The sequence below is a fragment of the Exophiala spinifera genome, assembly GCF_000836115.1.
Source record: "Exophiala spinifera strain CBS 89968 unplaced genomic scaffold supercont1.6, whole genome shotgun sequence".
Lineage (NCBI taxonomy): Eukaryota > Fungi > Ascomycota > Eurotiomycetes > Chaetothyriales > Herpotrichiellaceae > Exophiala > Exophiala spinifera.
Genome location: NW_015622518.1, coordinates 2,480,309 through 2,492,058, shown reverse-complemented (window position 1 = coordinate 2,492,058; position 11,750 = coordinate 2,480,309). Strand labels below are relative to the sequence as shown.

Genomic DNA, 11,750 nt, shown 5'->3' with positions numbered 1-11,750 from the left:
AAGGGCCTTTGTATTGTACCCGTTGCAACAGCTCAAAGACCAACGATGGCAAGATGCTATGTTAGTTGCGGATGCGCCATGACCCTGTCCAGAGGTGGTGACACTATCTTCTTGTCCAAGCGCTTTCATTTGCTTGAGGATGCTTATCCGCCGGTCCATTTGTGCCGTGTGTCCACCCAAGGTCACGACGCCTTCGAACTGATCCGCTCTCTCCATCCATTCTTTACTTGAACGGCTCCATCGAGATCGACAGCCTCAAGTCTGTGCGGTTGGTGCGATTCCGAATTGTTGCAGCTCCCTTGCTCAATGTCGTCACTTACCATCTCGCCTCCACACTGTACGTATGCAGTCACACAATAAGTCAGTTCCCGTCATGGCCACCCCTGTGGATGATGTTACCTTTTCGCAGACTCCAACAACACGCGCGCAATCCGGCCGATTTGGATCTCGTCTGGATAGTCCAATCCCAGACAGAGGATCATCGCCGTATAGCACGGGAAATTCTCAAGCCTGGCCCCTTGTCTGTTATAACCACCCTTGTTCTCTGGTTGTTTGCTGCCTTTTCCTCTTGTTTCTTTCTCGAACGGCGCTGCGTACCCCAGGAAAAGCCACCGGGCGTGTCTGTAATAGATCATTAGAGGACTACAAAAGCCATATGCTGCCGATTTACGTCTCGGATCACGGTTCTTTGTTTTATACTTGTTTTGTACGGGCCATCCGTGCAGTCAAGTGGCGTTGAAACACCCATATCTCCGGCGCTGTTCAACCCAGCTGAAAAGATATAATCCATATCTTGACTGTTCGAATTCATCATGGCCACCTTCCAGGACAAAGACGAGCCGTTTGGAGCCGGTGGCTCTTTTGGGCCTGGAGACAACGTGGACTTGGAGCGCCGAGCTTCAACTACGACGGTTCAAGGTCGGAAGATGAGTAGGATCGCTCCTCCTCCACGAAACAGCTCGATCGTGTCGACTCCAGAAGGAGACGACGATGGTGTCAAAGACGAGTACGGCAAGCTTGTACAGATGGAGGCGAACGACGCGATCAAGTATCGAACCTGTTCATGGCAAAAGGTGAATTCAGCCCTATATACTGTGACCGAACTGCAATCATACTGATAGGTTTCTCCCAGACTGCTGCTCTACTCTTCTCCGAGTACATCTGCTTGGCAATCATGTCTTTCCCATACTCATACTCGATCCTTGGTCTTGTCCCAGGGCTAATCTTGACAGTCGTGCAAGCCGCATTCGTCCTTTACACTTCGCTCGTTGTTTGGTGAGCTCTGTCGACAGCATGTCTCGCTTGGACAGCTGGCTAATGCAATCCAGGGAATTCTGTCTTCGTCATCCTGAAACTCGAGATGTTTGTGACATCGGACAGATGCTCTTCTGGGGATCCAAATGGGCTTGGTATTTCACGGCGGTCATGTTCCTTCTGAACAATACCTTCATTCAGGGACTGCACGTCTTGACCATTTCGCGATATCTGAATACGATGAGCGGTGTGTATCCTGCCTGGTATTTTACATTTGGTCGCTGACTCCTGTCAATCCAGACCACAGCATCTGTACAGTCGGCTTTGCCGCCATTGGGGCTGTCATATCGTGGGTTTGCTCGATGCCGCGAACGTTTAGTGCCCTGTCCAAGCTCGGTGCCGCGTCTGCCTTCTTCACGTTCATTAGTGTCATTCTCGCCGCCGCCTTTGCTGGCGCAGAGGGCAAACATGGCACTGCCGGCTACAATCCGGACCCCAACCACATCAATGCGAACGGGCAGAAGGTTGGTGGTGAGCCGTTGGTTCTCGCTGTTCCTCTCGCCGGCACGACTTTCGTGTCTGGCATGAACGCCTTCTTGAACATCGCCTACACGTTTATCGGTCAGATTACCCTCCCTAGCTTTATCGCCGAGATGAAGAACCCCTACGATTTCCGAAAGGCCATCTGGGTCGTGACTATCTGCGAGATCATCGTGTTCAGCTTGGTCGGTGGTATCGGTGAGTGCTTGTCTTCTCGCTCAGTCCCTGTTGTTCGAGGCTTGCTTGCCGTGAGCCAAAATGTACTGACAAATCCAAAAGTGTATGGATACACCGGCACTCAATACAACACTGCTCCTGCCTTCTACTCCCTGGGTAACGATGTCTACAAAAAAGTCAGCTTCTCGTTCATGGTCCCGACCTTGATCTTCCTTGGTGTTCTTTACGCCTCGGTCTCTGCACGCTTCATCTTCTTCCGCCTGTTTGACGGCACTCGCCACAAATCCTCGCATACCGTTGTCGGCTGGGCGTCTTGGGCCGGCATCCTCGCCATCACGTGGATCCTCGCATTCATCATCGCCGAAGTCATTCCCTTCTTCTCCGACCTTCTCTCCCTGATGAGTAGTTTGTTCGACAGCTTCTTCGGCTGGATTTTCTGGGGCGTCGCGTATCTGCGTATGCGCTACGCCGACCTGGGCCCTGGGTTCTACAAGAAGAGAGGAATTCGAGGATGGATCGGTTTCTTGGTGAACATCTTTATCATCATCGTGGGACTCTATTTCCTCGGCGCGGGGACCTATGTAAGTGATGGACTGTTTTGGACTTTTGGGTTCAATCTCACTACAACGGGAGTAAGCTGACTCGCCATATCCAGACGTCGGTTGAGAGTATCATCCTCGATTACGATGCAGGAAACGTCAAAGGTGTCTTTACATGCGCCAACAACGGGTAGATCGGTAGCTCGCACCGGCAGATCGTCAGAAATTATTTCCTGATGGTATTCCCGGGTCTGGATCTCATTGAATTTTCACGGAATGTTTTATCGGGTCGAAATTCAAGGGACACAACGTGATTGATTGACAAGGACGTGGATGCCGCGAAGGTTTGGGAAACTAATAACCCGATGAATAAATTCAATTCATTGGGTGGGCGGATGGAGGGGCGGTGGCAATGTGTCCGTACCGGAAGGACAAGCAATGCGACCCGGACAGGATAATAAAAGAACATATATATGTAGAGAGAGAGAAAATTGAATTCAGCACGGGAGCAAGGGACTCATCTCTCCTGCCGCTGATATGTACACCTTGTGATTCGCGACCACAGAATCAGGGAGATATCCTGCGCCTCAAACGTTAAACGCGTCCACGCGACGCGTTGACGGTCTAAGTAATGGTCCGAGTGGAAAGTAGTAGGACATCGAGGACAAAAGGACGCAGATCAGGAAACGAACATGGACAAGTCTGTTTATCGTGTCAAGCAGTAGTACGCATGTCTTTCCTCCTTGTGCACTCATTCATACGTGGGAAGTTGGCACGACACAGTAATGCGATCTGCCGCTCCACTGCAGAGGACATGGGACAGATACTGTGAGGGTACAGCCTCGCACCGACCCGGTCCGCCGCATCTCATTCATTCCGAGGAGGGGACCGGGCGCGCAGCAATCAGCGGTGGCCCAGGCCTCCTGTAGGCACATGACACGTCCCGTCTCGTCTCTCGCCCGCATCGCATCAGATCACTCGTCGTAATGTCCTGGCCTGGGGGCGCCGCTCATGAACTTGTCCACGACGTTGGAGTACACCTCGACCTCGGTGCCCTTGTCGCCCGGCAGGAACGAGTACCACTTGACCTCGCCGCCCTCGATCATGGTGGGTGAAGCGTACGGTGCCTTCTCAGGGCCCAAGTAGTCCCATAATCGTTCCTAACGAGAACCCAAGATGCGGAGATTAGCGCAAATCAAAGAAGAAGGGCGGGTCTTGTTGTCGGGGGAAGGGGGCCGGGGGAAGAGAACGCGAAGTAGGCAGATAGATCTGGTAAGGGTTTGATACAACACCGTCCCTTTACGAGAGTGTGGGCGCACTCATATGATGATATATCGAGATCGCGCGTCGTGGGTACAAGCGTGTGTGTGTGTGTGTGTGTGTGAGAGAGAGAGAGAGAGAGAGAGAGAGAGAGAGAGAGAGAGAGAGAGAGAGAGAGAGGCAAGTACGTACCAATTGAATCCACAACTTGTGATTGACCTCCTTACTCAACAACATCGTCTCGGCGTCGAAATACGGGAGGACGGGCAACCCCAGCGTCTTGGCCTGGTGGCTTAGATTCGTCCATAGCGTTTCGCACCACAGGCCGCGCCGCTCGTCGTGTCGGTACGACTTTGACGTCGTCGAGAACGCTTTGGCCGGCCGCGATGCAGAGGCGATGATGGATGCCGCGTCTCTCTTGCCTGATGACGAAGACATGACGCGAACACACACTCACGCAAAGATTCGGTGATGATGGTGAGAGTGATGGTGGTGGTGGTGATCGCTGCTGTCGACACAGGCACTTGATCTCGTCACTGTAAGAAGTACTCGTATGTTGTGCCACAGACACACGCACAGTACGGAATTTCAACAAACTCGACGAGGAAGTCAAAATCAAACTAAACCAGATCCAAAGTCAATTCAACTCGATTTCGCTTGGCTTCGATTCTCGCGCTCGAATATCAGTCTCTTGATTTTTGAGACAAATCAACCCTTATCGAAACCCGGTAAACTGTGGAAAGTCTAGGTTGGGGGAAAGGTCTCGAACCAAAATGAGGACCCGGCGTTTTGGATGGACGAAACGAGGAAACCCCTTTCAGATATCGGAGAAAAGAGCTCAAGGTGTCAATTTGACATTGGCTGATACCGAAGCAACAAGCTCTTCAGGAGCCGAGCTAGAAAAATAGAGAGGAAGTTGGCAGATATTTCGATGGTGAAGTCGTCCCCGGAAGGCAAGGAAGAAGGTATTGTTGGTGATACAATGCTGGGCCTGGTAATTGTACGATGAACGGAAGACGTCGGAGTTCATCCATGACATACGCGGCAAATCTTTTGAGGTATTTCTTATCGCCTTCATTTGCGCCGCCGTAGCTGATATACGGTGCCACATCCAGGCCAGTTATGCTGTCCTTGACGACGAGTAGACCGAGAAGGCGTCAGCTGCTAGCTCATCTCCTCATCACCTCTTTTATCATCTACAACCTTATCTAGCTCAACAACTTCGGCTACTGCACTGGCATGAGTATAAGACCACATGCCAAGTCATAACAGATCCTATCATTGACTGGGAGGAGGCCGTGAGTCGCAAAATCCCCGTCCTTGAATTTTGATAGACGGGAAACAAACATTCATAAGTACACGACGGAGAACGGACTGTAACTTGCATTTGAAATTGTCTTATTCTTGTCTGGAACTAGCACAAAAAAACAATTGCCCATGTGGTCCTTCATATTTGCATCACAGTGCTCCTGGCACAGTGAGAGAAGTCAGTAGATATGCAGGGTTGGTTTCCAAGACATTTAATGTCAATATTATCAGGATAGCCAAGGCGACCGACCACCCCCTGTTGGTATACCCACATATCATTCATCCTTCAGTGCATGCCGTGTCCATTTTTCATGTTCACGCGGTGCTTGTGAACATGTTGCCTCCTACTGTATCGGCCAGGAGGGCTTGCAGCCTCAGTCACAGTAACAGTGACAACCTCTTCAACCATCACCATGTGGACTTCGACACCACCACTCATGTAGGTGGTGGTGATGGTGGTGTGAGCTTCCACTATGGGACTTGCCATTGAAGTGACGGCACTGTCAGAAGATTGGGTGGTAGGCGCGATTGGTCCTGGCAAAGGTTCCGCAGAGGTTGAAGAGACAGTGGCGTTGGCAGTCGGTGGTGCAGGCGGCAGTGCAGAGCCGGGAACTACAGCCTCATCTGGTCCAGTGATTTTCATGCCACCAGGTAGTTCTTGGACGTAGTTGATGCGCTCATGTTGCAGTGCTTCTGGCATCTCAAGTTTGCATTGTGTAGCATTAGCTTGGTTTTGTATGGTGAAAAGTGGACAATCTTCTTGAAGGCCGCTGCTGTTAGGATTGGTGCATGCCGCATGGTTAATTGCTTCTTGAAGAAGACCGGTTTCCCATCCGCAGATGAAATCTCCATGATAACCGAATCCTGTCGGGTCGCCATTGGAGAAAACGAACCGTCCATCAACACCTTTGAACAGATTGGTCTGGTAGATTGTCTCATAAAAAAGGACAGGAAGGCGAACAGGGTAGCCGTCTGGGCACGCTCCGTATTTGACTGTAGAAGGGTATGCGACATGTGTGGTGTGGTTCTCACTGTCCAAATCTTTACCATTCCAGCAAGATGGGAACATCACTTCAGCACGAATGCCCTCGTGGCAAAACTCGTCGAGGAAGGTCTTGTTTCGTAAGTAATGGACTTCCAATGCGCCTTCGTTTGGAGGATGACCATAGTGTAGACAGTTGAATCCGAGAGCCTTTTCCATCAATGATTGTTGGGTATAGTCTGAGGGGAGCCAGGAAGACGTGTTACGATCTGGGATTGGTCCGTAAAAGGTACGCTTTGGAGACATGCCAGCGACCATGCGAAAGTTCTGGGGGAATGCAGTGACCTCTGCGCCGAAGCCGGCACCTGGACCTTCAGTGAAGTAGTAGCTGTGAGTGTCAGATGGTGAGATAGACGGAGCAGATTTGAGGTACTTACACAGTCAGTCCGCCAGAAGTCGGGACCATCTCAAGAGTGCCGTTAGAGTGCTGAAAGTACATGCGGGGGGTCCAGTATGCAGAATGGTCTTCGACGATGGAACAACTGGTGCAGTTGGAAGCCAGAAGCTCGTCGATGGTAGGGTCGAATCCAAGGTCTCAATTCAAATGTCAGAATGGTTGTTTGTTTTCTCACTCAGTCGCACACTTACTAGACGCGCCGAAAGTGACATGAAGATGCTGGGAAGGACGACCTGGGGACATGATCGGATCGATGCGACCATTTCCCAATTCGCCAAAGCAGAGGTGACGGAAGAACGCATTGGCGGGAACGACAAACGAGAGGATCGCGACAACAGTCATGATCATCGCCGCGAACTGCTTGGATTTGCCTGAGGAATGCATCTTCGCACGCGACCCAGTATACTGTAGGCCTTTGTGCTTGCTTTACTGTTGTACTCGACCGGCGATAGGGGGTTTGTGGTGTCTCGATGGGGGTTTGAAAGGACTGACGAGGTTGAAGGATGGAAGCAAGAGAAAGAAAGTCGGGAGGTCGGCGAAAGAGTGGACGTGAAGTTGGTTGCTGTATGCGGATAGAAAGGAGCGGACGGAGATGGTAGGGAGGAAAAGATGCGACAGAGATGAGGCTGGTCGGATGCAAAAGGATGTAGCTGAAGAACAGCCGTGAATATGGCGGGTGAGTTTGCGCTGCTGAAACTGCGCCAATTCACCGCGAAAGGTGGAAGTCGTAACTTGAGTCACTGATGCATCCCAGATGCTCAGGCTGATCCAGGGCAACCGTTTTCTCGTCACTTGCCGCTCATCCACCGCTTCACTCTTTGTTTCCTCAGGCGTTTGGTGTCTTTCTGGCGGTCGGTCTCCAGCTCACCGCCTGCCGCGCATTGAATGTCTGTTGTTATGAATCCAAAGAGGATACCGCTCTGGTCGACAGAATGCGCCCTCTGCAATAAGCCCAAGTCCACAACCCTTTCCCAGATATCTTGTGCCACGGTGTGTATTGTTGAGTGTGCGCATGCATCCCTTGGGTGATACTGGGGTTTGGTTGCAAACACTCCAAAAAGCGTTCACCGATCTTGATGTCCTTGGAACCACCTAAACACCGGTGTCAATGGAAGATTGCCCAGGGTTAGCAGGTCCGGACGACAATCCAACGCTGATCATGTCAGAATCTCAGCATCGCTACTGTAACAGACCATTTGTTGCAGAAGAGAAGTCAAGACAAGAGGAGACAATCAACGTAGAGCCAGGTGCAGAAGCATCCGATTGTTCATTCGACCAGCGAAAGACAGCAACCAGAACTCTTAATGAGCCCGCCGAAACATGAAGACATCGGATGCAGACAATCAGGAACCAAACTCAATGCACAAACAGGCACCAATTTCCTTGGTTCATTTTACACTTGTGGTCAGTCGTTTGACTCTGTTCCATGCATGGAACCTCTCCATGTTCACAGTCTGCAGCTGCTGATGAACCATGGTTGAGCGACCAGGGGGAATCTCAATCCCTGTCGGTGACCTTCTGTGCTTTTCCACAACCAAGATTGCAGAAACCAGCCTGTTTGAACATCTTCAAATATTCCTTTGTCGTTGCACGTGTGGTATGGTCTGTCTTTGTCATCGTTGCTGCAACTTGCCGTGTACTAATTTCCGACAGAGGTCCAGTCTCGTTGTTAGAGACGGACAGCGCAGTCTATTGGCGCGCACTTTGGGGCTGCACTCTCACAAGAAGGTCAAACTCCTTGCGTGCTCATCTCTAGAGGCGACCAGAGAAACAGGGTGAAAGACCTGGAGCAGAAATGAGAAAGCGTCCTTGTTCCACATTCTGCATTTATCCCTCGCCAATCGGACATGTTGAGTCCCAAGTTCTGATCCAGCCTTGCAAATCTTGATGAAGGGAAGCTGGCATATCCAAGATTCTGGCAAGGGTGAGTGTCCTCTTTGCTCACCCTTCGCAATGCGCAATGCAACGTTGTCTGGAATGAGAGCTTCTTCTTTGCGGTAATAGCTCACCCCTTGGCGAGTGGCCTAGTTCGCAATCGACTAGCGGTTGACAGGGGCCATGTACAGGATCCGCCAGGGAATTGAACATCAAGTGCGGAGGACATAGCATCTTCTTCCGGCCATAATTCAGAACTTGTCGAACAGTGAGGGATTCTGGGTTCCGGTGATTCTCCTGCGGGTGAAAAAGCCCACCTACTGTTCTCAAGGAAATATATATCTCTATCCACGATTATTGCGGTTCGACAATTCTTACTCAAAGACAAAGTTACGGGTGGAGTTTGCACCCCCGGCCATTACAAACGAACGCCCAGCAGGGCGCCACTAGGCGTCGCCTTTGATGCAAGCTCGGAAAAGGGCGACGATAGCCTACAATTTTTTTCCGATAACAAAGTTTCTGCATAGACATATACAAGTTTTATTGCTAGGTTTGCTGGATTTGCGTTGAACGGTGGTGCGGGTAGGTCACACCTCCACGGCTACAAAGCAAAATATAGCAAGAGAAAAGTTCTATGAAATACACAAAGGTGTTACCCACGGATGCCGAAGCACCTTTGAGTCCAGTGAGGAGAGGTATTCTTCGTTCGTCCGTCAGCCCCTTGAATCATCAACTGACCGGGCCGCCAGCTACAAACAGCATGGACGAGACTCATGTACCCGAAGCTCGGGTTTTGATCGTCATGACGGGCGGAACAATCTGTATGCAGAAGTCTCCAGACGGCCTGATACCAGCTCGGAATTTCCTGGAACGATGCATGGCTCCCCGGCCAGAATTCAATGACGGAGACACGCACGAGCCCATCGAGGTTGCGTTCCACGATGGTCCCAATGGGGTACAATTGTCGCAAAGTCTGCGGACACCAACGAGCGTCTACGGAAAACGAGTGAGGTACGCTTCCTACCATGCTCATACATCTTCCGCGAAGACCCACGATATGTACAGACATGCTCACCTAAATTGCCAGGTACGCGGTGTTGGAGTTTGAAGAGCTCCTTGATTCCTCTTCGATTGATAGCAGAGGTTGGTCTCAAATTGCGCAAACCATTTATCGCAATTACAAGCTATTCGATGGGTTCGTTGTCCTCCACGGGACGGACAGCTTAGCGTATACTTGTTCTGCACTCAGCTTCATGTTGCAGCATTTGGGAAAGCCTGTGATACTCACTGGGTCCCAAGTTCCTTTCGCGGAACGTAAGAATGACGCCTTGGACAATTTACTCGATGCGCTGGATGTTGCAGCTCATTTCATGATTCCGGAGGTGTGCTTATGCTTCAACTCTACGTTGTTTCGTGGCAACCGGACGACAAAGATATCGGCAAGCTCCTTCGACGCGTTTGCTTCACCCAATCTCCCGCCCCTGGCGAGAATCACAGCTGTCGATACCAGTGTAGCGTGGGACATGGTGACCCGGCCGACCTCGCTTCAAGCATTCAGCATCCAGACTGACCTTGAAATTCATCACGTCGCGTGTTTGCGCATATTCCCAGGTATCACAGCCAAGATGGTAGACGCAGTACTGCGGACAGAAAATCTCCGTGGCCTCGTCCTTGAGACTTTTGGCGCTGGCAACGCTCCCAGTGGACATGACAATAAACTTTTCAAGGTCATAGCCGAGGCTGTTCAGAGAGGTGTTGTCATTGTTAACATCACCCAATGTCTAACCGGCAGTGTGAATCCCTTGTATGCACCTGGCATGGTGCTTGGGCGAGCGGGGGTGGTCGCAGGAGGGGATATGACCAGTGAAGCTGCCTTGACAAAATTGTCGTACCTGCTGGCATTACCAGGCGCCACACCAGAATCAGTCTCCAAAGACATGGCCCTCTCGATTCGCGGTGAGCTGACCGAGAATTCTCGCACCATCTTCAGTCATCCAACAGGGGAACTGTCTTCTCCAGTTACTCAGCTAACAACCATTGCCTATGCCATTGCCAGCGGAGACATCGACAAGGTCAAGGATGTGCTTCAGAATGATGGGCAGCTTATGAATCGTCCAGATTATTCGGGAAATACCCCTCTTCACCTGGCTGCCACTGGCCCCAGCCTGGCAATTCTGCGATATCTGCTGGGATTAGGCGCATCTGTGCATATCCGAAATAACACAAGCCGAACACCGCTATTCCTCGCAGCCAATGCCGGACTGGTGCCTCATGTGATGTTGCTGCGTCAGGCAGGTGGACATCTCCATCACGAAGAACTTCCAACAGCAAGACTACATGCAAGTCAGCGGCCAGATGTGTGGAAAGCAGCTGGCCTGGAGGTTCCTTAGTACGCCGGATGGTCCGGTGATGACATGGAGTCTGCCAACCTGCAAGACTTGTTCACCCCTCGACAGAAGACCATAATATGCCGCACATGGTTACACGACTTAGCATCCTGAAATACCGCGTTCACGCGATTTGATGCACCTTGGGAGGGAAACTCTCACGCCAAGGTCCGTCTAAGCGACCGTACAGTGTTCCAAACCAGAGACGAGGTGCCTCGTGGTGTCGATAGTCGAAGAGAGGTGGGTGGAGCCACAACGATCAGGTTAATGTGCTTCGTGGCCAGCAACGATAGCCGTTAGTACAAGTACTGTACTGTACGAGTACCAGACCAGAACTGAGTACCGTGCAGGTACAAGTACCTTACCTGCCTACTTGGTAAGCTTCAGGCTCACTAGCCTAAGCAAAACCCATGGGCCGGAAGAATGCGCCTATGACAGCACCCGACGATTGTGCGATGGGGCCGCGGAGTTAGGATTTGAGGTGGGCTAGTGAGGCCTGTAGGGCTAGGCTATACTAGAGCCGCCTTGTGACTGTGAATGATGCTTTGGCTTACCGACTCACAAGGTCGCCAGGATCTGCCCTGTTCAGTAGTATCCAAGTAAGCAGAAGCACTGTAACAGACCAATCGAGCTGCACCTCTCGGACAAGTCATAACATCTGCTGTCCTCGGCATCATCACTCTCAGCATTCGAGGCGCCACTGACGACAAGACTCTGGGGAACTGGATGACAGGACAGAAGCATTAGTTAGTCGTCTCGTAAGGGTTGTCCGTACGCCGCCTAATTTGGCTATGTGAACCCCCCTGGACGCTCACTCTCTCCCCGCCTTTGTGATCAACCCCCCGCATCCGCCAAAGGGTTTCGTATCATGTGTCTGAGCGAGTTCAAGGATACCAGGGTCTGTAGAAGTACGAGGCATGGCGGCATTCGGTAGTCGTATCCCGTCATACACATGCAATTGTGGTGGTGAG

General features: G+C 51.3%; 4 protein-coding genes across 4 annotated transcripts; 2 read left to right on the top strand and 2 right to left on the bottom strand.

The window, feature by feature from the left end:
- Nucleotides 1–812: 812 nt before the first annotated feature.
- PV08_08858 (uncharacterized protein) lies at nucleotides 813–2,704 on the top strand (the record flags this gene model as incomplete). The annotated part of the gene is made up of 6 exons (XM_016383180.1): nucleotides 813–1,073; nucleotides 1,133–1,275; nucleotides 1,329–1,501; nucleotides 1,555–1,992; nucleotides 2,074–2,552; nucleotides 2,627–2,704. 6 exons carry the CDS (start codon nucleotides 813–815, stop codon nucleotides 2,702–2,704), a joined length of 1,572 nt encoding a protein of 523 aa, XP_016233883.1.
- A 780-nt stretch (nucleotides 2,705–3,484) lies between these two features.
- Nucleotides 3,485–4,208, bottom strand: PV08_08857 (uncharacterized protein; the record flags this gene model as incomplete). The annotated part of the gene is made up of 2 exons (XM_016383179.1): nucleotides 3,485–3,670; nucleotides 3,963–4,208. The coding sequence occupies 2 exons, from the start codon at nucleotides 4,206–4,208 to the stop codon at nucleotides 3,485–3,487; spliced, it is 432 nt and encodes a 143-aa protein (XP_016233882.1).
- Nucleotides 4,209–5,364: 1,156 nt separating this feature from the next.
- Nucleotides 5,365–6,901, bottom strand: PV08_08856 (uncharacterized protein; the record flags this gene model as incomplete). The annotated part of the gene is made up of 3 exons (XM_016383178.1): nucleotides 5,365–6,448; nucleotides 6,498–6,654; nucleotides 6,709–6,901. The coding sequence occupies 3 exons, from the start codon at nucleotides 6,899–6,901 to the stop codon at nucleotides 5,365–5,367; spliced, it is 1,434 nt and encodes a 477-aa protein (XP_016233881.1).
- Nucleotides 6,902–9,152: 2,251 nt separating this feature from the next.
- On the top strand, nucleotides 9,153–10,782 carry PV08_08855 (uncharacterized protein; the record flags this gene model as incomplete). Its single annotated transcript, XM_016383177.1, has 2 exons — nucleotides 9,153–9,403; nucleotides 9,480–10,782. The coding sequence occupies 2 exons, from the start codon at nucleotides 9,153–9,155 to the stop codon at nucleotides 10,780–10,782; spliced, it is 1,554 nt and encodes a 517-aa protein (XP_016233880.1).
- Nucleotides 10,783–11,750: the final 968 nt, after the last annotated feature.